A 27,742-nucleotide genomic window follows, 5' to 3' on the forward strand; every position below is an offset into this window, starting at 1 on the left:
TTGACTTCAGCTTTTATTCACAATATACTCAATAAAATTCCTTCAGTATAATCTCTTGTGGTCCAAGGTTTAAATATAGCCTTGTCTACACTGGAAAATCACCCAACCTGATCATTATTGGAAACTCTTCTTCCCCGTACCATGTTTCCGCTGCTAGCAGACACCCATGTGTTTCATTTGTAGAGTTTGCCTTCATTGGGGTTTAGAATGTTAAAGCTGGTTGCTTTGATAATACATTTGCATTTCCCATGACACCTACCTACCATCTCCTTTTTAGAGCCTCGGTTTTAGGAAGATGTAAATTCAGTCTTCCAGAGGCAATTCTGGTCATGGGTGAAATGGTGAAACATTAGCAACTACTCTGACCTTTTCCGATCTTCCACACTAATCACACTTCTTCTCACCTGGGACTTATTTGCCAGCCCAAAGGGCTTTTGACCTGCTTGCAACCAAATCTTGGGTATCTCGGCTAAGGTGAAAACTGGAATTTAGACATCAAGATAGAAAGACTTTAAGTATGTAATGAAGATACCTTCCCCTCTGGGATATTCAGATTTCATTACAGGACCCTCTAAACATCAGAGTCCTACAGACTCAGAGGGCTGAAGTTAGAACAGTGGAATAACTGAGAAGTAGAGTTTTTTTGCAGACAGTGACCCCGCTCTGTGTCTACCTCATGGATTGTACAGCTGTTTGCTGTTTACATCATCTGCATGGAAATATTTTAATTTTATGTGAACAAACCATAGTAACTTACAATTGTTTGACTATTCAACTTTATTAAGAACATTATAAAACAGTACATTTAACAAAGGTAGGTTTATTTCCATCTAATGTATATTACATTTTTCTTGCCTCAGTTTTATCTAAAGCCACGCCAATATCTTATTCCAAGGCACTTTGCTAGTAATGTATGCTCTTTAGATACTAAATTTCATTTGGGCAACATGCAACATTCAGATATCTACTGGTAATGCACTCCTAGGAAAGCTATGATGTTTGGTAAGTAAACTTCAACCCCAAGACCCCATACCATGGTAGGGTGAGGGAGGGAGAGTATACACAAAATCACAAAAATATTAGCAGTCAAGCACATTCTGGCTAATATCCATTCACTTTAAAATAGCATCGCATGTGGATTCAGGAAGAGTTCCAAAATATTTGTAGATCAAAAGGTAAGGGTCAAAGACTGACCTGAATGTGAAACATGCTAAATTAGCTAAAAAGGGCAGCCCTAATTCATTCTCTCCATTTCTAGCTATGGAGAGTAATCAATACAAGTAAAAGCACCATAGTTAAAGAGCTTTTGTGGAAATTCAAATTGTAACCAAAATAAATTAAGGGCTCCTTATTTCTAAGGGAATTCATTATGTGATATTTATTAGATGGACATCTCTCTAGTGCATTTTAAATACTGATTCAAAATTAGGATAAATGCATATTCCAATGATTCTTTGCATAAACCAATTTTGGATACTATCATCAGAATTTACAGTACATTCTCATGAATATCATCTTGGCTAATTTAATCCTTTGAGAACTGATTTTTGGGAAGGGATAGGCAAAACTTAAGCAGCACAGCTTCTCTGTGAATATTGACTAAACATGGCAATTAAAAAAGTTACAGCATTTTTTAATTTTAAGAACTACTAAGTGATTTTATTATATGTCTTCCAAGTGGAATGCCCTTATATTCTATATCCATTAGTTTGACGGTATATAATTGAGTTTACAGCTCCTTAAACACGACATGGCAGTGTGTAAAGCATACTAGGATAATTTCTAAACTGGTAGAAAAAAAGGTGATTATGGGAGTTCCTGTTGTGGCTCAGCAGGTTAAGAACCCAACTAGTATCCATGAGGATGCAGGTTTGTTTCCTGACTTTGCTCAGTGGGTTAAGGATCCTGTATTGCTGTAAGCTGCAGTGTAGGTTGCAGATGCAGCTTGGATCTGGCATTGCTGTGGCTGTGGCTGTGATTGGCAGCTGCATCTTCCATTTGACCCCCTAGCCTGAGAGCTTCCATATGCCGCACATGTGGCCCTAAAAAGAAAAAAAAAGTGATATAATATCTCTACTATATGGACTTACACTTATCTCAAGGCAGAGTCAAGAAAGCTCTATTTTAATATAAGAAATGCAATAGAAAAGAGCCAATCTGATAAGCCAGAACTGGTCAAACAAATTCTGGATCACAGGAAAACTCTACTTCAAAAAATATAAGCCATTAGAAGTCAAGATTTAATTATAGCTGTCCTTATAAAAAAGGAGTTAATTATTTGTGAGCATAGTGAATACTTTTGCTATCTAAAACCTATCTGGAATTACTAAAATATATCTGTACTTTGTTCATGTATATTGACCCACTGGATCAAAGTGTTACTTCCCTGTCTAGGCTTTATAGATACTGCTGGTAGCTTGGTCTAGGCAAATACCCCTATTCTTTCCCTGGCCCCATCATACCCACTGCATCCTGTTCTCTGAAATGTTAAAATGATGAACCCCAAACCTCAGCGGTTCCTGAAAGCTGCTATTATGGCAGCCGAAACACTTTGCAAATGACTTCTCTGATGGGAACAATCATTTCCAACCTGCATCAAGAAGGGAATTCTCTTTTAGGTACCTAGGAGAGAGTGATAAAAGTGGCTGGGTATATCAGTTAAGGTCACTTGGAAGACTGTTTTGTGGTTTACTCTTCTGAGCCCCTGAGTCATCCCACATTATTGATGTACCTGTAGTGTGATTAAAATGTAACCGATAAAAACAATTTAAATACAGCATGTAGAACCATCAACTCTAAGTCTTCCCCAAAGTGGAGTTTGTCTAATCATACATTTACTTAGTTTCAAAGAGCAGGAAGCCTGCAAAGGTGGAGAAGCGCTGGTGGTCCCCATGAAGAGCGCCATTGCCCATTCTCAGCCAAACCTCATCCCCTTTGGCCAGCTTCAGCACTGCATGGTTGCTGGATGTATCGGATTTCCCCTTTGTCTCATAGCTAGAAAGAAAAAAAGGCACCAACTACTTAGTCTTTGCAGTGAACAGCCAACTCTTGACCAACATTTGTCCTTCCCTCTCTCCCGGAGAGTATAGTCCTGGAATTACATTCTCAAAATGGCATGTGAACAGAAATGACAAATGTCACTTACAGGACTGGCCAGTACAACTTACACTATCAACCCTCTTTGCTCCTTCCTCTTTATGACTATGTGAACTGTCAGTGACCAGAATGACCTTGGAAGGCACCTGTTGAAGCCTGCATGCTTGAAGACTATTCCATAAGAAGAAAAGGAATCTCCGTTATGGTCAAGCCACCGAATGAATGTTATAGCAGTTCAGTCCACCCTAACTAATTCAGAATTTGGTTCTAGAGAATGGCGCTGCCGTAACCCAAACTGCAACACATGTTGCACTGGCGATGGTCAGGCATAGAGCTGTGAGGAAACAAATACTGTAGGCTTGAATCTGGGAGATCCCTGTTACACTGCAGCAAAACATTTAGGAAAATGTGATGACCTGGAATAGAATGCCTGGTGCATTTCCACAAGCTTGTTGTTCTTTCCTCTTTCTGACCACGGCAATGACAGTGACCAGTGAGAATCTGGGAGTCAGTTTTTACAGATTGCAAACATGCTTTCACCAGACCCACATCTCTCAAAAACCAGGCAGGGCAACCCTCCTTCCAACCTCCACATGATCCTTCCCCCCCACGCTTTCTGCCCTGTCCCCCCCAGTGTGGAACTAGCCAAGAGAAATAGAGTTGTAGTGTGTTTGAACCACAACATTTTTGGGCCTGTTTGTTGCAATAGTTTGACCTAATTCATCACTTTCTGTTTTCACTTTTCGAATACATTGTCTTCATAAAGGCTAGTTTCCAAAAGAAAATTTGGAAATCCTACATGTCATCAAAAATAACCGAGAAAATAAATCAAAAGTTTTTCAGAGTTCTCGCCAGCCATGTATTTCATTATGGGAAAAGTGTTGGTTTTCTGCCTCCTGCCTACATCTTAAGCTTGCATCAGAGCAAATACAAATATTTACTTTTCATTGTTTTTAATTTTATGGCCGCATCTGTGGGCATATAGAAGTTCCCAGGCCAGGGACTGAATCTGAGACACAGCTGCCTCCTAGGTATTGCAGGTGTGGCAATGCTGGATCCTTTAACCCACTGAACCGGGCCAGGGATCAAACCCACACTCCACAGTGATCCCAGCCACTGCAGTTAGATTCTTAACCCATTGTACCATGGCAGGAACTCCTTTTATTTATTTATTTATTTATTTATTTATTTATTTATTTATTTATTTATTATTATTTGTCTTTTTGCCTTTTCTGGGGCTGCTCCTGCAGCATATGGAGGTTCCCAGGCTAGGGGTCCAATTGGAGCTGTAGCCACAGGCCTATGCCACAGCCACAGCAACGCAGGATCCATGCTGTGTCTGCAGCCTACACCACAGCTCACAGCAATGCCGGATCCTTAACTCACTGAGCAAGGGCAGGGATCGAACCCGCAACCTCATGGTTCCTAGTCGGATTCGTTAACCACTGAGCCACAACGGGAACTCCAGGAACTCCTTTTAAGTGATTTTTTTTTTCCAAGGAGCCTTAGGGGCAGGTTACTAAGGTAAATGTCAACGTTACAGCACAGCCTAAAGCGGGAGACCAACTCCAAACTCATAACCTGCCAGCTCAGGAGATGATAGAGAAGACCATCAAGAGGGCTAAACTCTAGGCAAAGGGGGCGGAGAGTAGGAAAGAAGAGGAAAAGTCTAAGAGAGAAGAAAGAATGAGTTAAGCAAAGAACACAAATGATTCGTTATGGAGAGTGTTTCTAGTAATTAGTTCAAGGTCTTGTATCAACCTGCTTATGCTCAAGTTCATCAGATTTCCTGCTTGCCAAATAGTTTATAACCTGGCCATATATTCTTGTATGGGGCTCTCAATGACAATAAGATTCATGGCAGTCTCTGCTGATTCTTATATACTTCCCTGGCACTGGCCATCCTTTGACCAAATCATGGCAGCCTGGCTGCTTATGACAGGAAAGACCACTCACCTGTACATGCTGAAGACCGTATTGCCATTGTGCATGAGGTATACATATACTTCCTCGACATCCTCATGCTTCATCATGCTGAAGGTGAAGAAGTACACACCTGAAAAAGGCAGATATTTATCCACATTTATGTTAATACCATACATTGAGAACCAGGGGATAGCAGGGAGTGGTGTCATATGACTTGACACTTCTGTTGTTGGGGTTCTCTGTAGTATGTGCGTTCTTCTTGGCTCTTATTGGGGTGAGTGTCCCTTTATCTGCTCTCACCTTCAAAGTGCTTTAAATTTTTTTTGAGACTTTCTCCTTGTGTAGAGCACATGTCCCTAACCAGAACACAGAATCTTTAAAGGAGGGATTTGCTTCTATCTCACACCTCTCCTTGCCCCTGACAAAGTGCTTAAACTGAAGTATGTGCTATTTCCAGGTTTAGATGAACTATCATCAGCAACTCCCTCAGGACTCATGTGGTCAAAGGAGAGGGCCTTGCGTGGATACACACATAGCCTTTTGTGGCCTAACAAAAAGTGTAACATTGTACCTGTCGCAAATGTTAGCCAAAGACAAGGAAGCTATAGCACAGATAACTATTTATCAGTTCTGATAGCTCCAGAATTTTCTCATGTTATTCATTGTAAGTGGGTGCAATTATGTACAATACATAGATTCAACTTTGATGCAGGAGCATGAAGTTGCTACGAAAAATATGAACCCTTTTCATTTAAAGAAGACTAACATGGAGTTCCCCTTGTGGCTCAGCAGATTAAGAACCTGACTTAGTCTCCATGAGGATGTGAGTCTGAGCCCCAGCCTTGCTCAGTGGGTTAAGGATCCAGTGCTGCTGCATCCTGAGGCATAAGTCACAGATGCAGATCACATCCCGCATTGCTATGGCTGTGGTGTAGGCCAGCACCTTCGACTGCGATTTGACCCCTAGCCCAGGAATTTCCATATGGTGAGGGGCAGCCCTAAAATAGGAGAAAAAAAAAAAGACCAACATATTTTTTAAGATGTTAGTTTTCTTGTAAGAGTCTAGGGCTCCTAATTTAGAGTAACTTTATATACCTGATACACTTTAAATGCTAGTGTAGAAAATACCTTCACTAAAAGATGAAGATGAGTGAAAAGGAAAATTTTCCAAAATGCAAATGATCTTGGTTTTGAGAGTGCATTTTGGAAAGATGAAAGAATGCAATCATTGACATTTGAAAATCATCTACATTTTTCAACTAATGGCCTTGACTTTGTCCGTTCGAGCCACACTAACAAAACAGCAGACCGAGAAGCTTATAAACAACAACAATTTATATCTCACAGTTCTGGAGGCTGGAATACCAAGACCAGGTGAAGGCCCTCTACCAGGTCACAGACTTCTGGTTGTAGCCTCACAGGGCAGAAGAGCCTAGGGAGCTCTGTGGGGCCTCTTCTGTGAGGGCACTAAGCCCATTCATGAGAGCTGGTCATGACCTAATCACCTTCCTCCTCATACCCATCCTTGGGCATGAGGTTTTCAACATGCAAATCGAGGTGGGGGTGGGGTAGTACAAACAATCAGACCATAGTAGGCTTTATAAAAGAAAAGCCCAGCAACATCTTAAAAAAAAAAAAAAAAAAAAAGCACCACACACAGTCCTATGCTGTTTTCCAAAGGTTCAATCAGGGAAAATTGAAGCCATAAAGCTACCATGTTGATCCATCTGTCTCCGAGTCAAGTTGAACCAAATAAAGATGCATGATTATGCTTAAATAAGCACCAGGCTTGCATATGCACTGTGCTGGGAATAAAGGGTATGGTATAAAAATAAGTCATGTCCATTCGTATGCCTAAAGAGTGGTCCACAAATGAAAAACAAAGGCATGTAAAAATTAGAGACTCAAAGAAAGAGGTTTATATGTGCTTGATTTTTTACATTTTTCAAAGCTTCTTATTACATACACACACAACAATTTTCAATGCCTCAAGAAGACAGAGTGGGAATCAAAATGACAGAAAAAGATACTAGTTTTCCAGGAAAAAAAAAATGATGACTACTATTTAAAAAATGATGCAGAAGTATTTAGAAAGACTAAGAAACCAGATGGTGAATAAATGAAATGACTAGAATTGGAAATGCAGAAGTGCATCTATATTATATCCACACCTGGCTTTCCTCTGTAAAAGAAGCTACCGGAACCAGAGGCAACACATTCACACTATGGTTTTCAGGTCTTTGTATAATTGCAAACATCAGCCTTCTCTGGCCCACCACTCCCAAAGTTGAAAAGTACGAAATGGTCATTTTACAATCTATTGGATGATGTTTAACCAGTAAAGTAGAAGTCAAATGATGGTTGCTATTGTTTGAATGAGTCCAACCCAGGAGAATTCTAAAGGAGAAACTAAATCTTCAAACTTCAATTATAAGGCCATTGAAAGCAATGGAACCATTCATTGGGCATATCTAGGCACTTATGCAATCTTTGGCATAGAGAGTATTTAACAAAATAGTTATAAGAAACTATAGCATAAACCTTCAGAGCAGAAAATCACATAAGAAGCTGATTAAAGTGTGATGAAAGATTGCTTCCGTCACTTCATACATCAGTTTATTTCTGACTTGAGCTGGGTAAAAAAATAAATCAAGTCACACATTAAAAGCACTTGTGACAGGAGTTCCCATCGTGGCTCAGTGGTTAATGAATCTGACTAGGAACCATGAGGTTGCGGATTCGATCCCTGACCTTGCTCAGTGGGTTAAGGATCCGGCATTGCCGTGAGCTGTGGTGTAGGTTGCAGATATGGCTCGGATCCCGCATTACTGTGGCTCTGGCGTAGGCCGGTGGCTACAGCTCCGATTTGACCCCTAGCCTGGGAATCTCCATATGCCACAGGAGTGGCCAAAGAAATGGCAAAAAGACAAAAATGAAATAAAATAAAATAAAATAATTAAAAAAATAAAAGCACTTGTGACAAATCTAACATGGCCACTGTATCCACTGACATTTTTTCTTTTCCTTCTCTGTACCATATACAGAGACAAGGAAAGTTGAAAAAACAAAACACAATACCAAAAAGTGTCCATTCTCTGAAAAACTAAGAAAACGGAAAAAAATCAATAAACTTAAGATACCAGTCAGGGCTGTCACAAGTAACTGGTAGCAGGTAGAGTCACATGGAGGTGATATGGAGATAACGAACCCAACTAGGATCCTTGAGGATTTGGGTTAGATCCCTGGCATTGCTCAGTGGGTTAAGGATCTGGCATTGCTGTGAGCTGTGGTGTAGACTGCAGGCATGGTTTGGATCTGGTGTTGTTGTGGCTGTGGTGTAGGCCAGCAGCTGCAGCTCCAATTAGACCTCTAGCCTGAGAACTTCCATATGCTGCAAGTGCAGCCCTAAATAAAAAAACAAAAACAAAAAACTGCCAATAGATGAAGAATATTCACCAGGAAGTAATGTTCATCATGTGGTAGATAGAAAACACAGCCAAAGATTCCATCATGAGCCAAAGACTCCATCCATAAAACACATCACTGAAGCCAATCCCTCTATGAAAGAACACTATAAAATAGAATGCAGAAGAAACTTGTAGAAATGACCAGACCAAGAGGAGGAAATGAAAATTGGGATATCATGACTAATGGAAAAACACAGAAAAAGGAGAAAAAAAAAAAGCATCACAACAACAAGACAGAAGACATTGGAAGAGGCAAAAAGGAAAATAACCCCTCAGAAGATGCAATTAAGCATATGCAGTACAGAGATGGAAAAAGCAAACAACGTGAAATGGAAACAAAGAGCACTAAAAGACTAGAGGAAATAATATACAGAAGACAAAGAAAAGTTTAAAAATAAAGCAAAATCAGAGTGATTCAAAAAGTTAACCAGCGGTTTACTAAGGCGTAGGGGGAAGGCGTTAAGGGAGGCTTGTGAGTGGTCTATCCCACAGGGGAGGAGTATTTTATCACTGACATTCTTTGGAACTGCTGGTCTATGATGATAATAAAGATCCAGCTAACTTTTAATTAGTTTATTACTGTTTTTAAATATTCTATAGCCAATGTACCCTTTTAATGTCTGATTTCCTAACACAAGTCAGACTCTTTCCAGTGTCACCTCATCTTGGTACAACCATAAGAAAAACATTATTTATATTTATATTTTAAAATATAATTCAAAGAAATTTTCCTGGACAAAAAGGAGGCTTCCACATACCTACTGAAGGACACAGCTGGAAAATTTGACCCAGAATGATTAACACCACTTGCAGAAAAATCACTGGACTTTGAAGATAAAGAAAGAATTGTTGGGTAGGCTAGTAGAAAGACTAAGTCACTGATAAGAGGAAAAAAACTCAGACTTATTTCAGAGCTCTCCAGACCAAATGCCAGATGCCAGATAACAGGACCAGGAAAAAAAAAAAAAAAAAAAAGTGTAGGTCAAGGGTTTAATTTGCAGCCATGGTTATAACAAAGAGTTTAGAACATGTGCGGTCAGGGAATATTGATGTCATAAGCTTTCTTGAGAAAATAACTTAAGGGAAAAGATGTCCTTAAGCTAATAAAGAGATGTCTCAGAACTTTGGCAAAATGACTAATAATAAACATTGAATATATTTAAGTCAAGGATAAGCCCAAATCAGAGGAGGGACTAATGTTGACAAACTAAAATGTAACTGTTTTGTACTTTGACAGTGTATAAATGAATCAACCACCAAAAATCAAGATGTAAGAGAGAAGGTGGAAGACAAAATAAACCCAATGATTGGCTTATTTGTAATATTTGGAAGATAGGGCGATAGGTAGATAGATAGATAGATAGATAGATAGATAGACAGACAGACAGACAGACAGACAGAGAGACAGACAGATAGATTACAGTGATATTTGTTATATCATTAAAGGTCACAAATGAAGCAATCTAAATGATTTAAATCATTCTTAAAATACAAACACTAAGAAATAGAACACTCCTGCCTAACATTGGGCAATGACGGAGAGAAAGAAGAAGGCAAGACCTCACATGAGGTCTAAGAACAACATGTAGGTATAAATATAAAGGTAGACAAATGGCCAATCCTTCCCAAGTATGAGAAAATCTACCAATGCCTGCTGTATAGCACAGGAAACCATATCCAATCACTTGTGATAGAACATGATGGAAGATAATGAGAAAAATAATGTGTATGTGTATGCCTGGATCACCTTGCTGTATAGTAGAAATTGACAGAACATTGTAAATCAGTCATACTTTAATTTTTAAAAATGTTTAAATAAAATAAAATTAGGACTTTAAAAAAGATACCAATAAGAACAGCAAAAACAAAGTGAAAGAATTTGAAAATAACTGTAAAAACAGGAGTTCCCGTCGTGGTGCAGTGGTTAACGAATCCGACTAGTAACCATGAGGTTGCAGGTTCGATCCCTGGCCTCGCTCAGTGGGTTAGGGATCCAGCAGTTGCGTGAGCTGTGGTGTGGGTTGCAGACACGGCTTAGATCTGGCGTTGCTGTGGCTGTGGTGTAAGTCAGCAGCTACAGCTCAAATTTGACCCCTCACCTGGGAACCACCATGTGCCGTGGGTACAGCCCTCAAAAAAAAAAAAAAAAAAAAAAAAACCTATAAAAACAAAAATCATTACAAAATAATATTACAGTACAAGAAAGTGCTCAATTTACCCGAGAAAAATATAGAATAATGGGTCTCACAAATAGAAAATGGCAAGAGGATAGATTTTAATCTAAATGTATCAATAGTCACATTGAGTGAATAATCTAAACCCTCCAGTTAAAGGATTGAGATTGTCAAATTGGATTAAAAAGCAAGACCAGTTAAAAAAAAAAAACAAAAACAAACCACAAGACCAACTCTATGCTGCCTATAAGAAAACCACTTTAAATTTAAAGACAAAGGTTAAAGTAAAAGTATAGAAAAATATGTCATGCAAACACTACCCAAAAGAAAGTTGGAGAAGCCATAACATATGAAACAAAGTAGACTTCAGAAATATTATCAAGGATAAAAGAAATATTATGTGATGATAAAGGGTCAACTCACCCCAATAGTCTAAATGTCTCTTAACTCATGAATGAATAAACAAACTGTAAATATATCCACTCAATGGAATACTACATAGCAAGAAAAAGGAACACACTATTGATTCATACAGAAATATGGATAAATGGTAAATGAATTTTGCTAAGTAAAAGAGACTTAACATTGTACAATACCAAAAAACCTGTATATTGTACAATTCCATTATATGACATTCTGAAACTCTAGGGATGGAAAACCAGTAAGTCACTGTCAGGGGTTGACTACAAAGAGATAGCACAGAGAATTTGGGGAATGAAAGAGCTGTTCAGTTTGAGACTGTGGTGGTGGAGACATCTCTATGCACTTGTGAAAACCCATAGAACTATACATCACAAGGAATAAATTTTGCTACATGAAGAATTTTAAAAACTCAACTACAATATCAGGAAAACTCAAGATGAGTTACAAATTAACACTTTTTTATTACAAATGAAAGAAGTAGTGCAACTGAAGGTCATGGGGACGGGGGGGGGGGGGGGGAAGAATATGAGAGGGTTTTGACAGGATACTGCAAAGATAAAAAGAATTGTACACAAAGAATACACTCTAGTTGGTAAATTTGTTTCTTGTGAGACCTGGACTTTTGCAATTTTGTAACTACTTTATTTGTGCAATAAGGTTCAACAAATAAGTAGATATATCATAGATTAAGAGAGCCAGGTTGCTCACTGTCAAAGAAAGAAGTTAAAAATTAACAAAGGGAATGTCAGGATGAACCCAGTGGTGCTGGATTTGAGTCAGATGTATCAGAATGAACTTAAATTTTTTTGTTTTTTACATACTAGATAGATAGATAGATAGATAGATAGATAGATAGATAGATAGATAAGAAAATATAGATGCACATATACATGGTGGATTGGTATACATATATGTGTCCTAGTTCTGTCCACTCCTAGGACCTAAAAGCAGTGACATCCTAAGAGCAGTGAGTACATCTGGCACGCACATCTCAGTTTCTAAATATTATTCTCCAGTAAAAGAAACCAGTGCTTCTTGGAAAGTTGGGTATTTCCAGAGCTGGGATGGGAAAATACCATGTGAGCCTGAAGCAGCTTGTGGCACTAGAAAGTAAGAAAGTTGTGGGGGACTGAATAATGACCCCCGTGTATGCCTAGGTTCCAACAACCCCAGGATCTCTGCTTACAAATTAAGCTCAGGGTCTGGAGCTGGAGAGATTATCCTGGATTATCCAGGTGGGTCCAAGGTAATCACATTGTCTTTCTCAAGAGCCAGGGAGGTCAGAATCTGGGAGGACAAAGTGATGTAACCACTGGAGCAACAGAGGTGGTCAATAAACAAGGAATGGTGGCAGCCTCTAAAAGCAGGAAGAGGCAAGGCCCCAGAGCTTCTAGAGGAACCAGTACTGCCCATATGAGTTTTGTTTGTTTGTTTGTTTGTCTTTTTAGGGCCACACCGGTGGCATATGGAAGTTCCCAGGCTAGGGGTCTAATCGGAGCTGCAGCTGCTGGCTTACACCAGAGCCACAGCAATGCCAGATCCGAGTCGAATCTGGGACCTACACCACAGCTCATGGCAACGCTGGATCCTTAACTCACTGAGCAAGGCCAGGGATGGAACCTGCAACCTCATGGTTCCTAGTCAGATTCATTTCCGCTGCCCCACGACAGGAACTCCCCCATATGTTGACTTTAGCCTACTTGGACTGATTTTGAACTAATGACCTCCAGGAATGCAAGAGAATAATTTCATGTGGTTTTAAGCTTAGTTCGTGGTAATTTGTTACTGTAGCAACAGGAAATGAATACAGAAGTGCTCAAAAAATTTTTTTAATACTTTTTTTTTTAAGGATCAGGCAGGCCTTCCTTGGGGTAGCAGCAAGGAGAGGGAATGAACTCAGTTAGGACACAGTGGAACAGTGAGAATATGATCTGAGGGCTTTTCAAGTCAGAGGTAATTATGCCCCCTTAGGGATTTTTTGGTGCAATTCAAAGCAGAAGTAATAAACCTAGTAGTCATGATTATCATTTTTAAAACTGTTTTTGGTGAGTTCCCTGGTATCCTAGCAGGTTAAGGATCCAGTGTTGTCACTGCAGCAGCTTGGATCAATGCTGCGGTAAAGCGTTTGATCCCTCGCCTGGGAACTTCTGCATGCTGCAGGCATGGCCAAAAACAAACAAACAAAAAAAACAATAAATTGTTCTTGTTTTTTCAGATTCTAATTCACTTACTTCGAAATCCAACAGGGAAAAAAAAATAATCATTTTATACACATATATCCTTCCCTCCCTCTCTCTCTCCCTCCCTCCCAACATCCATCCATCCTTCCTTCCTTCCCTCCCTCCTCCCTCCTTCGCTCCCTTCCTTCTTTCTTGATTACTAGATTAAGTCAGTGACTCATTTATTTTTACCTCTTACCTGATACTGGGGCCCCAAATCTCCCAGTCATGACATCAAAGAAGTTTCCAATGTTGGTTTCAACACTGCTGAAGATAATCCCACTGTTCTGATTGCTGAAGTGAGTGGCCAGAGAAGCCATGAATGCAATCTAAGGAAAGAGATGGCGGTTAATTAAAAGGCAACTTATTTCTTAGAGAAATAAGGTTTTGATACAAGGAAGTTTCTTTCAACCATATTCGGAACAGCAAGATTGGAAATAATTTAAATACTAATCTATGGAGGAAGAATTAAATAAATCATGGTAATGTCTAACATTGTTTTGCTATGCACCCATTAAAACGATAGTGCATAGCAGCAGTTCTGAATATGTGTTTCAATGAACATTAGATGTTAAAGTGCTTCTTGAAGTAATCAAATTCTATTATCAAATAGTACTGGAATATTTGGATGAAATCTTCTCCTTATAGCTATTAAATGCCCATCAGCATACTAAAGAAGCTGAGAAGTCCTGCAGCCAAACAACTTTTTAATTTTGTTTACCTTGTGTTATTTTGTCCTTAAAAGACACCTGGGATATTATGATTTATAATAAGTTTATATTTAGCATTCGTTCCCAGTTCTGGCGCAGAACTCCTAAAATCTTTGGAATTTCCAAAGTGTTGAGGGCGGCAAAGTATCTTTTGTTATGTTAATGAAGTGACCCTGGGGAAAGCACCTCAGGAGGGTTTGGCTGCCCTCGGAGTCAACAAGGTGATTAGAGTTTTAAATCAGCCCCCCTTCCCCTCCCCATCCTCCCTCACACACACACACCTCCATGGATGAGAAAAGGGCTGGATGTTGAATCTATCATCAGCGGCCAGTGATTTAATCACCCTTGCCTATGTGATGAAGCTTCCATAATAACCAAGGACAGGTTTGGGAGAGCTTCCCGTTTGATGAACACTTGGGGATTTGGGGACAGTGGTGCTCTCAGAGAGGGCCTGGACACCCCATGCCCCTTCCCCATACCTTACCCAATGCATCTCTTCCCTCTGGCAATTCCTGAGTTATATCCTTTTATAAGCAACTGGCCAGCTACGAAGTAAACAGTTTCTTCTGAGTTCTGTGAGTCACCTTAGGAAATTAATCAAACCCAAGGAAGGGGTCCTTGGAACCTTCAACCTACAGCCAGGCAGTCAGAAGTAGAGGTAACAACCTATACTTGAGGTCATGTCTAAAGTGGGGGGGGTTGAGGCAGTCCCACAGGACTGAGCTTTAAACTGTGGGATCTGTTGTTCCCTTCAGGTAAGTACTGTCAAAACTGAAGGACGGACATCCAGCTAGTATGGAAGAATTGCTTAGTGGTGTGGGAACAGTGCATACATGGAAATTGTACCACTATTGGAGAGTCACATTTGAAAGTCACGTTCCAGTCCCTGGTCCAAGCTGAGTGTGAATTAGAGCAACAGGTTCTTTAACTTGCTGGGATTATCTGTCTTGAATGAATGAGAGTTTTAAGGGATAAGGGTGAGAGAGAATAGAGATCAAATAATGTGAAGTTCTGGAAGATTCAGGGGAGGGCAGGGAGGCAGGCCTGGTAGAGTTAACACAGAAAGGATTTGGGCAGACAGAGGGACTGCATGAGGGCAACCAATGCAGAAGGATAAAGAAGGAGTGAATGTATCTTTTTGAATCAAAGTTTGGTCCAGATACATGCCCAGGAGTGGGATTGTTGGATCATACGGTAGTTCTATATTTAGTTTACTATTCAGAAGCCAAGACATGGAAATAACCTAAACGTCCATCAACAGATGAATGGATTAAGAAGATGTGGTACCTATATACAATGGAATACTACACAGCCATGAAAAGAACAAAATAATGTCATTTGCAGCAACGTGGATGGAACTAGAGACTCTCATACTAGGCAAAGTAAGTCAGAAAGAGACAGACAATACCATATGACATCACTTATAAGTGGAACCTAAAATATGGCACAAATGAACCTATCTACAGAACAGAAATAGACCCAAAGACATGGAGAGCAGACTTGTGGTTGGCCAAGGGGGATAGGGAGGGAGTAGGATGGAATGGGAGTTTGGAGTTAATAGATGGAAACTATTACATTTAGAATGGATAAGCAATGAGGTCCTGCTATAGAGCACCAGGAGCTATATCCAATCATTTGTGTTGGAGTGTGGTGGAGGATAATATGAGAAAAAGAATGTATGTGTATAGAGGGCTGGGTCACTTTGTTGTATAGCGGAATTTGACAGAACATTGTAAATCGACTATAATAAAAAAAAAAATTTTAATAAAGAAGGAGTGACATCAGAGGAGAGATTTAGAAATAAAGATGAAGGGGTCAGAAGTCACCCTCCTTTACAATCTGCCTAAGACCAGCCTTCACTCCTCTGAATATGCCTCCTTAAAAATATGGGAAAGTAGTTCTCCCAAGTGATTACACTGTGGTTTTAGGGTTTAAAAAGCTGATGGAGCAAATATAATAATTGCCCAAGTGGTCTCCATTAAACTGGCTACTCCCCTTGGCCAGGGTTTAACCATTCACATTGGGTTAATGTCATGCTTTAAGGATGTGTATCATCCATCTTATTAGGTACCTATAACCTGGGCAGTGGCCTCTGTCTCCTTATCTTTGTAAATTTATACTGGCACAGGGATCCTGGTTTGCTAAAATTATTAAACAGCATTGGTTAAAAAGTCACAGTACCACAAAAGTAGGTAAAGTAACACACAAGACCTCTTAGTTGATCCTTAAAAACACTTAAAAATGATGAAATTTATCCAAGGACAAACAACTACCACATGTACCCAAATAAAGGGCAAAATTTCCCCCCACTGATCTTTCAGATGAGTTGCTATACACTCTAGTGCCTTAAAAGTTTCTCCTGTTACAGTACTGTCCACAAAAATGTTAATCAATAATCAATCTAGGAATTCTCTGGTGGCTCAGAAGGTTAAGAATCTTGTGTATTCACTGCTGTGGCTCCGGTGGGTGCTGTGGTGTGGGTTCAATCCCTGGCCTGGGAACTCTCAGCCAAAGAAAAAAAAGTTAATGAAGAAACAGGAAAATTTTATTCAGGCCAACCTGAGGACCGTAGCCTGGGAGACAGGCTTTCAGGAAGCTCCGAGGACTGCTGGGGAGAGCTAGGGGACGAGGTCTGTGCACATGTGCTTTGGGGAAGGGGTACATGCAGCCAAGCACACAGCTTGGTAGAAGGTGACTGCTTGTCACAAGGAACAGGTGTCTTAGTTAAGGGTTTCGGTGCTTTTCTAAGTAGGGGAAGACATGAGAAACTAAGTTCATCACCTTTTCTCCCCCAAAGATCTAACTCTCTGAGGACCAGTTCTGATCGGTGTCCCAGAGCACAAACTGCCTTCTCCCAATCTCCACCTTGAACTCCTTTCAGGGTGTTCTGTAGGTCCTCGGCTGCAGTGGCTGATTCTTTGAGAACTGGATGGTGGGCAACATTCTTTATTTTACTGTCTCCTCCCTTTTGGTCGTAATTTTGACCCAGGTTTGGGACCAGTTTGTCCCACTGCACCAGGAATGCTCATGCCCAGGTCAGTGAGGATTTCCTTGATAGGCCAGGTGATGACCGGATTAGGCCCTTCCGCAGCAGCCTAAGGCCTCTGGACCACCTGTCTCGTGAGTCTGTTATGGTCCAGGAAATGGTTCCCTCTTGTTGCTTCTTCCCACGTCTAGAGTTACACTGTTACAATCACTGAGCTTACAGAACCATATATTTGGTCAATTGTTTCAAGCCGCTCAATTATTATTATTATTTGGCCACACCTGGTGTGCAGAAGCTCCTGGGCCAGGGATTAAACCCAAACCACAGCAGTGACAATGCCGAGTCCTTAACTGCTAGGCCACCAGGGAATGTCTAGTCATCATTATTTTTATGGGAGCCTCAGTCGCACATTTGGTAACACAAGAACCATTAATCTCGTAAAATAGGCAGAATACCTGTAATATAGCTAGTAATATAAATAAGGCTATAAGTAATGTTTTCTTCTAAGGAGTTACATGTCTGGCCCCAAAAGAAGAAAAACTAATCTTTACGGTTGAACAGGCATGTGCACCTCTGAGAAGGTTGTTTAATGCATAGTGCACACTAGAGGGGAGGGAGGAGGCCTAAATGGGCAAAGAAAAAATATAGTCCTTGCCTTGCCTTCAAAGGTAAATTTATTTCATCCGTACGTTCTCTCAATTACATAATTTTAACAAGTTCTGTTTCATGAAGACGTACCAGCCAAAAACAAACAATAAAAAAGGCTAGTTTTGGGAGTTCCTGTTGTGGCGCAAGGGAAACAACTCCAACTAGTATCCATGAGGATGCAGATTCAATTCCTGGCCTCGCTCAGTGGGTTAAGGATCCGGCGTTGCCATGAGCTGTGGTGTAGGTCGCAGATGCAGCTCGGATCTGGCATTGCTGTGGCTGTGGCGTAGGTCAGCAGCTGCAGCTCTGATTCAACCCCTGGCCTGGGAACTTCCATATGCCGCACCTACAGCCTTAAAAAAAACAAAAACAAAAACACTAGTTTTCATAGGAGTCCCTTGGAAGAATCCACTTTAAACATAGTAGCCAACAAAATAAATAACCCAGATTTAGTAAATTTCTTGGTGACTCTACCTCACATTTGTAAGTTTTAGGTATTATAGGAATTTTGAAGATCACTTAAAAGAAAAATAAAGAATAGATAAATGGGTACCTGGGCTTGAGATAAAATGGACAATGACAGCCTCATAAATGAATTTAAAAAAACTTTAAGTGACAGTGAATATGGTCTGGTCTGGAAATCTATAGGTGGATGATTTAAAATAAAACTTTTTTTAGTGATAAAGTACATATTGATGAGAAAAAGTTTAAATAAAGCTCAATGCTACAAAATCTGGTTTGATAGTGATATTTGTATATTAATATCCATATATGTGATTTAAATAAGTGAATGTAACAAAATTAATAAATAAATAGGATGGTCAAATGTCTCCTTAATAGTATTTCATGTATCTAAAAGTTTACATATTTGAGTTGCCAAAACCTTTTTTATTGAACATATTTTCTCATTTGGAAAATGGAGATTAGTTGATATTCAAGGTTGCTTTGTATTTGGCCTAACGAGGGCATTGCATTTCACCTTTCATGTATTTTTCTTCTTCCTAAGAATGATTTCAAAGCACTTTGACACCAAAGGTCTTAGGCAGACACCCTGTGGTGGAGATGAACAAACTGAGATAGGTTTACTCGACACTGACGATGAAGAAGCACTCAAGCCTCCCAATTCCTGGCCCCTGATGGTCACCTGGAGACAGAGACTTTTACCTGCAGTTCTGGTGGAATCCCCGGGTAGCCCTTCTCTCCTTTGGGGCCATGCTGCCCCCGCTCCCCTCGTGGCCCCAGGTCACCTTTGTCTCCTTTCTCACCTTTGGCCCCTTCGTGGCCAGTGGCTCCGTTATTGCCATTGTTTCCATGGTTTCCTTGAACAACCAGACATCATCACATGAGAAAGCCCAGTCACTCATACTCACCAGCTATTTTTATACAAATGCAGCCCCTTTCTTCAAAAAGGCACAAACTCCATCATAAATGGGGACCATTTGAAACAAGCCCAAACCCAGCATCATCAAATGGGAGCTCTTTTAAATGGAAACCAAAAGCAGCCTTCGATACTCATAAGGCTCCTGGCTCCAAGGACTGTTTTTCCTATAAAACAAGACTCGGATGAAAAATTATATAGAAGGCTGGTTATCAAAGCATCCTTTATAACGGCAAAGATTAGAAACCACGTAAATGTCCACCAATTCTGAAAGGGCTAAATTTAAAAAGGGTATATTCCATTAAATGATGTTATATAGTCACCAAAAAAAAGGATGCTGAAGAAAAATATTTAAATAACATTTAATAATATGATATACTTAGATTAAAAAAGTTATGACTCAATAGAGATAGCATGATACTATATATATATATATATATACACACACACACATATACATATATAATGTGTACATGTTTTATCCAAAGGGGAAAAAGACTAGAATAAATTATGTAAAATATTTGCAGTGGTTTATTTTTTTCTAAATGAATGAAACACAAGCCATTTTTGGGTCATTCCATACACTTTCCCTTTTCTTGAAACTTCCTACAAAGAACACAAACCGCTTTTATAACTGAAGGAAAAGAAAAAGCATTGGTAAAAAATGATCACAATAATCTTGAAAGCAAGACTTGGATAATGATTTCAATGCTACATTTTGCTAAGAGAGAATTCCTACACCTCTCCCTTTGTTTTTAGACTTGTTGAATTCTAGGCCCTTTTGCTGTTTATTTTGCACGTACCACCTCTGGTCAGGTTTCTTAAAAGGCTTGCAATTTTTCCAAATTGATGAGCTTCGATTGTGTTTACAGGTTAATGTGCTATGACAAAACTGTTTCAAACGGGAAACATAGCCAAGGCTAGCACGTCCTATGACCTCAGAAGACCTAAGAAGATTTTATTTTTTTAATTTATTTTGGCTGCACCTGAGGCACATAGAAGTTCTCAGGCTAAGGATCAAATCCAAGCTGCAACTGTGACCTATGTCATAGCTCCAGCAATGCCAGATCCTTAACCCACTGTGATGGGTCAGGGATCAAACCCATGACTCAGCAGCGACCGGAGCCATCGCAGATATGATGCTGGATCCTTAACCCACCCCACCACAGTGAGAACTCCCAGAGGATTTTTTAAAGGGTCTGAATATCCCCTACTCACCACACCTGCTGCCTGTTGGCTTTCATGTTCAGTGATATAGATTCCAAGCTGGAAATCATTATTTGACCCCTAACGGAGCACTTGCTCATTCTCAATTTGGTTCCATTTGAGAAGCCACTCAAAAGTGTCTTTAAAAATTAAACCTCATGATAATAAGTTGAGAAGAAGTTCTAACCCCCAAAACTGACCTAGAGACAAGACAGTCAGCTAAACCCCCAGAGAGATTTGGAAGTCTGGAAACAGGGGAGACCTGGGCTGCCCTTTCCGTGGCTGACCACGATACTGGCAAGCTCCCCAGAGGCTCCATGCCTAGGGCACCACTGAGTAGAATAGAGACGGCTGATTAGTGGGTCCAGAGGGACAGTATGTCTGGTGCCACCACATGGTGCTGGAGCCCAAAAATGTCCCCACGAATACAAGAGAAGTGTGAACATACCCTGAGCTTAGGGTAAGAAAAACTTAGCTGGACCTAGAGTCAGACAGAAGGATGCATAGCTCCTTGAAAGGGACAATGAGGATGACTATAACCCAGATCAGCAAACTCTCTTCCCCAACCTTACGTGGCAAATCCCCAAAAAGCTAGATCTGCCACGCCCTACGGAGCACGTGGTGGTAGAAACACTGAAGCAGAGTATGAACCTGTTTAGGTTTCAGACTCCAAGCTGGTGAAGGGCCTCCTAGCCTGTAAACTGGTCCCTATTGCCTGAGGGATTCTGCTAGCGGAATGGATAATAAATACTAGTGTATACAGTTTCATCTCAGTAACTCAATAAACCCAGTTTTCTACCCAACTCTTTTGGATTTTCCATGCAAATGCTTCGGATCATATGCAAATGATCCCCAAATCACTGAGGTTTGCCCCTGGCTCCTGTTTTGGCACAGTCTGCATTAGGCAGGGAACAGCACCTCTCTCAGCCTTACCTGGAATGCCAGGGGGGCCGGGGGGTCCAGGGGGGCCTTGGTAGCCTCGGAAGCTGTAGTCTCCATGGCAACACTTGCTGCAGTCTGGGGGCAGTCCTCCAGTTTGTGGAGACTTTAAAAAGATATAAAGAGAAGCTTCAGAGAAAGGTACATGTGCATAATTAAGACTTCTGCATGTCCTCTGGCCTGGTCCCCCAGGTAAGTTTAATTCCAAGCAGCCCACAACAACATCAGAAAACAAGGCATGCGGTGGGTATGTCAACGACAAAGGAAGCAGCTAAGGTGGGGTGATGATCAGAAGGCAAAGGAAACAGGAGAGTGGCTAGAAGAACAGGCTCCTTGGAAAGTGTGAGTGGGGATGGAAGATGAGGCAGGGCTTCTGGAAGCATGTTCCTGGTGCTACCAGTGACAGGAAAAGAAGACGCTCCATCAGAAGTTGACTTGGAGGCATCCTCTTTCCTTCCCAACTGCCAGCAGTGCCAGATGTAGTTAGATTGAGTCGATGACCCTCAAATGATAAAAATAACCAACTTTGAATACAGGTATTAAGACCACCCATATTCATGATCCCGGGTTCAGAGTTCTTAGAAAGTCTGAATTAAAACATTAGCTTTTCAAACCACCAATAAATTGCCTTAGGAAATTAATGAAAGTATTAATGTATCCAATAAGTTCTTATTAATTATCTCTATTTTGAAACAATTTTACTTCCTTTTTTAACTCCCAGCTTTAACATGCTGTTCTGTTTCATATTCCACTTGAAAACTTAAAGTGATTATCACATATTTGAACCAAGATTTAATGAGTACTTAATGGACACAAAGTATATTCAAATATGACACTGGGTTAAATGCTTCTTTATTCAAAGATAATTTTCTGAAATCTGTACTACGGTCAAGGAGCTAGAGATTTGGCAGAAGTTGATTGGCAGAAGAGTTAGAATTTCTTATAAAATTTGGAATCGCTTCTAAATTGGCAACTTGCCTTTTAATCATAGCATACAAAAGACTTGTGGAAACTTTCCTAGACACCAAATATAATTTGATGGGTTTTTTTGAAAATAGCATATTTTTGCTAAAGGATTCTTTTTTTTTTTTTTTGGTCTTTTTAGAGTCACACCCGAGTCATGTGGAGCTTCCCAGGCTAGGGGTCGAATTGGAGCTATAGCTGCCAGCCTACACCACAGCCACAGCAAAGCTGGATTCAAGCCTCGTCTGCAACCTACACCTCAGCTCGCGGCAACCCTGGATCCTTAATCCACTGAGCGAGGCCAGGGATCAAACCCACATCCTCATGGATACTAGTCAGGTTTATTACCACTGAGCCACAATGGGAACTCCAAGGACTTATTTTCTAAAAGGAAGGGAGAGGGAGGGAGGAAGGGAGAGAGGGAGGGAGGGAGGAAGGGAGAGAGGGAGGGAGGGAGAGAGAAAGGTAAAGAGGGAGGAAGAAGTCATTTAAAATTCAAGTTTTCTCTATCATTAGAAATCCAAGCAGAGCAATGGATCGAGGCTTCCCATTGCTGCACCTCTAGACTTTACTTTTGTTTTATTTTTTTGGCCACATCCACAGCATATGGAAGTTCCCAGTCAAGATCGAATCTGAGCCTTAGCCTCGACCTATGCCACAGCTGTGGCAATGCCTGATCCTTAACCTACTGTGCCAAAGCAAAGGAATATCTCCTTTTTTAAAATCAAAAATAAGCTTAGACTTTTTCCTTACACTCATTCCTTTTTCCTAAAGATTCCCACCTAGCTAGAAAGGAAAAAGAAAAAAAAATGCAGAATAGCATCCGTGGTCCAAGCCTTCTGCTGTAACATCTCAGAGCCCAATCTTAAGTGACGAGCAGCTAGGATTTGGAGGGAACTCAGAGTCTAGTACAGTCCCCCAAACCCAACCCTGGACAGATAGGAGGGTCTCTCAAAACCTTTTCTAAAACTGGTAGAGGAAAAGAAAGTCAGTGAAAACAGTCAGTCTGAGATGAGATTTTAGACCCTTGGAAAGTCAGACACCACAGTACTGCTCCACCTTGTAATCCAAAGATGCAATCTGAGCAGGAATTACTCTGTAATTTCCTGGTATGATTTTGCTAATATGAAATACTGCTTTTTAAGCTCCAAGAAATCCTAGGCTCTGCCAATAATGGATTTTAGGGAAGGAGAAGGGAGGGGGAAAAGGGAAAATCTTGAGGTGGAACCATTTGTCTAAAAATAGAATTGAAAAAAACGGGAGAAGCTAAGAAGTCAGAAAGAGAACTGGACTGGAACCAGCCCATCTCAGTTCTGTGTGAAGTCACTCCCCCAGACATCATTTTTCTTGTCTACTAAATTAGAGGATTGGGTAAGATGGTCATGAATTTTTCTTTCCAGATCTATAATGCAGACAAAGATACTGAAGTCTTTTCCAAAGCCTCAAATGGTGGCTTAGAAAGACTGGCTTTAAGTCGAGTGTCTGGGCATGGGACGTCAGCTCCAGGAGAAGCGGTTGGTCAGCACCAGAGCTAACTTGGGGTGCATGCCCAAGCCACTCAGGGGCATTTCAAGAGTATCAAAGTGCCACAAAACAGTGAGAGACTCTGGTCACTAAGTGTCTGGACACTTCCTAAGAACCTGCCTACAATATTTCGCGACATGGTCCTCCCTCTGGTCTCGTCTTTCCAAGTTGGGTCCCATGGAAGAATGTCTCTGAGCCTTAGAAGAGGCTGGAGGGGATGTGTTCATTGAGACATTTTCATCCAGGTAAGGGAGAGTCGCATACCAGATAGTTCTGTTCCCCACCCTCTTAAGTTTACCAACTCCTTTCCCAAAATTAGGTCAAGATTGAACACCAAGTTCATGCAGATGGGCAGCATGCGGGGAAGGAGGTTCCCAAGACAAGTTCCGTCCATTTTGTAGATGGAGGCCCAGGGGCAGCTATGAGAATGGAGCTCTGCTATTGGTAAGTAACTTTTTTTTTTTTTTTTTTTTTTTTTTTTTTTGCCTTTTCTAGGGCCACTCCTATGGCATATGGAGATTCCTAGACTAGGGGTGGAATCGGAGCCATAGCCACCGGCCTACGCCAGAGCCACAGCAACGCAGGATCCGAGCCACATCTTCGACCTACACCACAGCTCATGGCAACACTGGATCCTTAACCCACTGAGCAAGGCCACGGATCAAACCTGCAACCTCATGGTTCCTAGTTGGATTCTTTAACCACTGAGCCACGACGGGAACTCCTATTGGTAAGTGACTTTAACTTAAGAAAGAGGGAAGAGAAAGAAGGTGAAAGGAAGTGAAAGAGAGAGAGAGAGAGACGTGTCCAAGAAGAGGAGGGGAGCTTGATAAAGGTGAGCGAGGAAGAGCAACAGAGAAGACAATGCCCCAGAAAAGAGAGCACAGGTCTGCGTACCCCCACCTCTATACCTCTCTGTGCAAACCCTAAGGCCAGAGTCAACTTTCTAGAACACAAACCCAATCAACTGCCTGTCCTGCTATGCACAAGCACACAAAACTTTTGCGAGGAAAATAAGGTCTCGGCTTCCTAGCTGGCCCACAGAATGCTCCAGGCAGCACTAAAATCAATGGTGTCTTCCTCCCGATCCAGATGCTCCAGCCATACCTGCTCTTCACGGCTCTCGATGTGGCACATATTTATTTTCTTTTTTCCTGTGAATAGCCATGCTTTTTGTCTTATCTCTTGAGAGGCGGCTCAGTGGCCACCATCACTCTGACCCTCTTCTCCCAACAGCCTTTTGTGCATTAACTTTGTTCATCACATGGTCTTAATTATCTGCACATTTAGAGCCCTTCAGAACTGTTCAGAGAGAAAACTTTGGGTGTATTTCTCCTCATCCTAAAACTTGACTTACAGTGAAAGCACAGAAAATGATTGTTGAAGGAATGAATGAGGAAAAAGGAAGATTAAAAGATTAAAAGAGGTGGGGAAAGTGAGAAAAAAAGGAAGAAGGAAGTACAGTCCTAAGTTCAACATGGGTCTCCAGAGCCATTGGCATGGTGTTGTATTGAAACCTCTAAGAACATCAGTGGCTAAAACGCCTCAGTATCTCCTATTGGGGGCTGGTTTGGAAATACTCCAGGAAGCCAAGGGAGTTTGAAAGTCCCCTTGGTTTCAAAAAGCCTGACAAAAAAAAAAAAAAAAAAAAACCCAAAAAACAAAAAAAATAAATAAATAAAAAACAATCCAGAAAGTGGCTCCTTAGCCCTCTCACCTGATTTTAATATGCTAGATGCCTAGGGACACTAGAAGGTAGGAATAGAAATGTAATTTGAATTTCAGTGGCCTGCTGGGTGTTGGCTGCCAAAAAAATAACGACCAGTGACAGCCTGCATCTGCCTTCTGCTGCCTCTGGGGGCTCACACTGCTGCAGCCAGGAAGGGTCCAGCAAAGAGCCCACGGAAGGTCCAGATCAAGGCTCGGACAAAAATGCAAATATCTTTACCACTGAGAATAACACAAATTAGCACGAATCACTCTTAAGATGGGCAGATGAAAGGACAATCCCGAAAGGGGGCTTTCAAAAACAGGGTTGTATTAGAGGTTATCACTTCTGAGGTTCCGAAAAGGAAAGAATTTTTCTTTTTTTGATTTGGCCCCACAGAAGGATTTGGGCCACTGCATCTGTGGTCAAGTGACAAGTCCCAGGTTTGTGCCATGTCTAGAGCTGAGTCTGTGTGTGTTCTTGGTTGACCATGTTACCTGTCTCAACCCAAACTTTCATCTGTGGTAGGAGGGGTTTAGATTTCAACTGTATGGATTCTTTCAGGGCCTGTTCAATGCATAGAAGCAGTTGATTTTTGTCATAAAACGGATTTGTTCAGAGACTGTATAATTCAGAGAAACCCCCCATGCCCCCCTCATCTGATATCAGCATGCTGGATACCTAGAAGGCAAATCAAAATCTACTTCTTCCTTATGTTGTACACCTGAAATTAACATAATGTTATATGACAATGAACCTCAATTTAACATTTTTAAATAGAAATAATAGTGTACTTAAAAACACATTTCTTCCTGTTCTTAACATTTTCAGTTGAGTTTCATCAATTTGCCATTCACTACACTGAAACCTTAACTCACTCCCATACTACCCTGAAAGAGTTAAAGATGTTCCCTTAGATGCTGAGCTCACACTCCAAGAAATAAATCAAGTCCTCTGTGATTCTCAGGCATTAAATCCCGATTAAATCAGGCTTGCATTTTTAAAGACAGTCTTTTTTAAAATTTTAACTCTTTGGTCCTTTTTTAAACAGGGTGAACGTAGAGGCTTAGTAACCTAGACTGCCATAAATCAAATAACCAAGCCTGGCATGAAATGTCACAGCACGCTTGCAAATCAAAAGAAAAAATTCAAAGAGCAGCTTCTCGCTGCTGGAAGGAATTAGGCAAGTCCAACTTTCTTGTGATCTGCAAATGATTATCTCCAGCGATCCATCTGTCTGCAAAGGTCAGCTCTCCTCCTTTCCCCACAAACAGAGCAAGAAAGAAATCGAGTCATAGCAGTGCAGGCAGCTGGCAGCCCCTGTTCCCCTTTCCTTCTTTTTTTGGGGGGGTGGGTGAGGATGCCATGCTTGCAGTATGGAAGTGCAAGTTCCCCGGGCCAGGGATCCAACTGGAGCCACAGCAGTGACACCCCGGATCCTTAACTGGAAGCCACCAGGGAACACCCCCTGTTCCCCTTTCTGATGGGACAGTTTTGGCCTCTTATCTCAATACATCCCTGCTACCTCTGCTGATTTTCTAACAGAGACCAAGCAGCACACCTAGTACCCCAAGAGCCACCCAGACAGAGACCCACAAGGAGCTCAGCAAGCTTCTGGAAAGCATCGATCCTTGGATCAGAGCTGGAAGGAAAAAAAAAGAGAGAGAGAGAGAGAGAGAGCAAGAACAACACAACTCATAAGCTTTGACAGTAATCCTTAGAAGAGAATTCTGAGTACCTGGCCCCAGAATGGGGTGATCTGGGCTAGGTCATCTACCTCGGGGTGCGGTAGCTCATCGGCTTTCAGGGATTTTAGGTCTGCAGAAGTGTTATTATCCACAGTCCCAGTTCTAGCATGGCTCCGCTCTCTCACTTTCTCCCTCCTGGAGCCGCTACGGCCAGTCTGCTGATGGCTTTGCACTATTCTTGCCACCACTTTATTAGCTCTTCCGCTCACCTCCATGTATTCATCTTGACACAGGCAAAAAGGGAGGAAAAGCAAAGCCAGCAGGTGCCAACAGACGAGCTGCCTCCCCAGCATGGTTCTCAAAAGAGCCACAGAGCCTCCCCGAGGCAGACGGCTGGGACTCCGGGCGCCGTGGTCTCTTCCGGCAAGTGCCAGGGCTGGAGAGGAGGGCGGCTGCCGGTCGGGGCGGTTTTATACTTCGCTGTGTAATAAATAAGGCTGCCGGCCTGCCAGAGGGAGAGCGGTCCTCCTCCGCGGGCAGAACGGCCCCCATTCATCACTTTCCCACAGCACAGGCAAAACGATTTGTGTGCACAGCTCCCAGTTGGTGGGGTTCAAAAATGTCACACCTTGGCACGTTTTTTGGTTCCAGTGTGAAGAAAACATACGCGACCAGCTGGAAAGCGGC

General features: G+C 41.3%; 1 protein-coding gene across 3 annotated transcripts; it reads right to left on the reverse strand.

The window, feature by feature from the left end:
- Positions 1 to 759: 759 nt before the first annotated feature.
- C1QTNF3 (C1q and TNF related 3) lies at positions 760 to 27,500 on the reverse strand. 3 transcript variants are annotated; one of them, XM_005672408.4, is made up of 6 exons: positions 27,325 to 27,500; positions 21,167 to 21,278; positions 18,814 to 18,968; positions 13,505 to 13,634; positions 5,053 to 5,152; positions 760 to 2,994 (listed from the first exon to the last, which is right to left on the reverse strand). In XM_005672408.4, the coding sequence occupies exons 1-6, from the start codon at positions 27,406 to 27,408 to the stop codon at positions 2,835 to 2,837; spliced, it is 741 nt and encodes a 246-aa protein (XP_005672465.1). In that variant the 5' UTR covers positions 27,409 to 27,500; the 3' UTR covers positions 760 to 2,834. The 3 variants fall into 3 exon arrangements, with proteins under 3 accessions (XP_005672465.1, XP_084857659.1, NP_001138858.1); XM_085001533.1 differs by having other exon boundaries at positions 27,145 to 27,500; NM_001145386.1 differs by having other exon boundaries at positions 763 to 2,994; positions 27,106 to 27,492.
- Between the last annotated feature and the right edge of the window lie 242 nt (positions 27,501 to 27,742).

This window comes from Sus scrofa, chromosome 16 (genome assembly GCF_054392235.1).
Source record: "Sus scrofa isolate SSC_HxYL_T2T_F1_AM1 chromosome 16, Sscrofa_HxYL_maternal_Yorkshire_Landrace_v2.0, whole genome shotgun sequence".
NCBI classification, from domain to species: Eukaryota; Metazoa; Chordata; class Mammalia; order Artiodactyla; family Suidae; genus Sus; species Sus scrofa.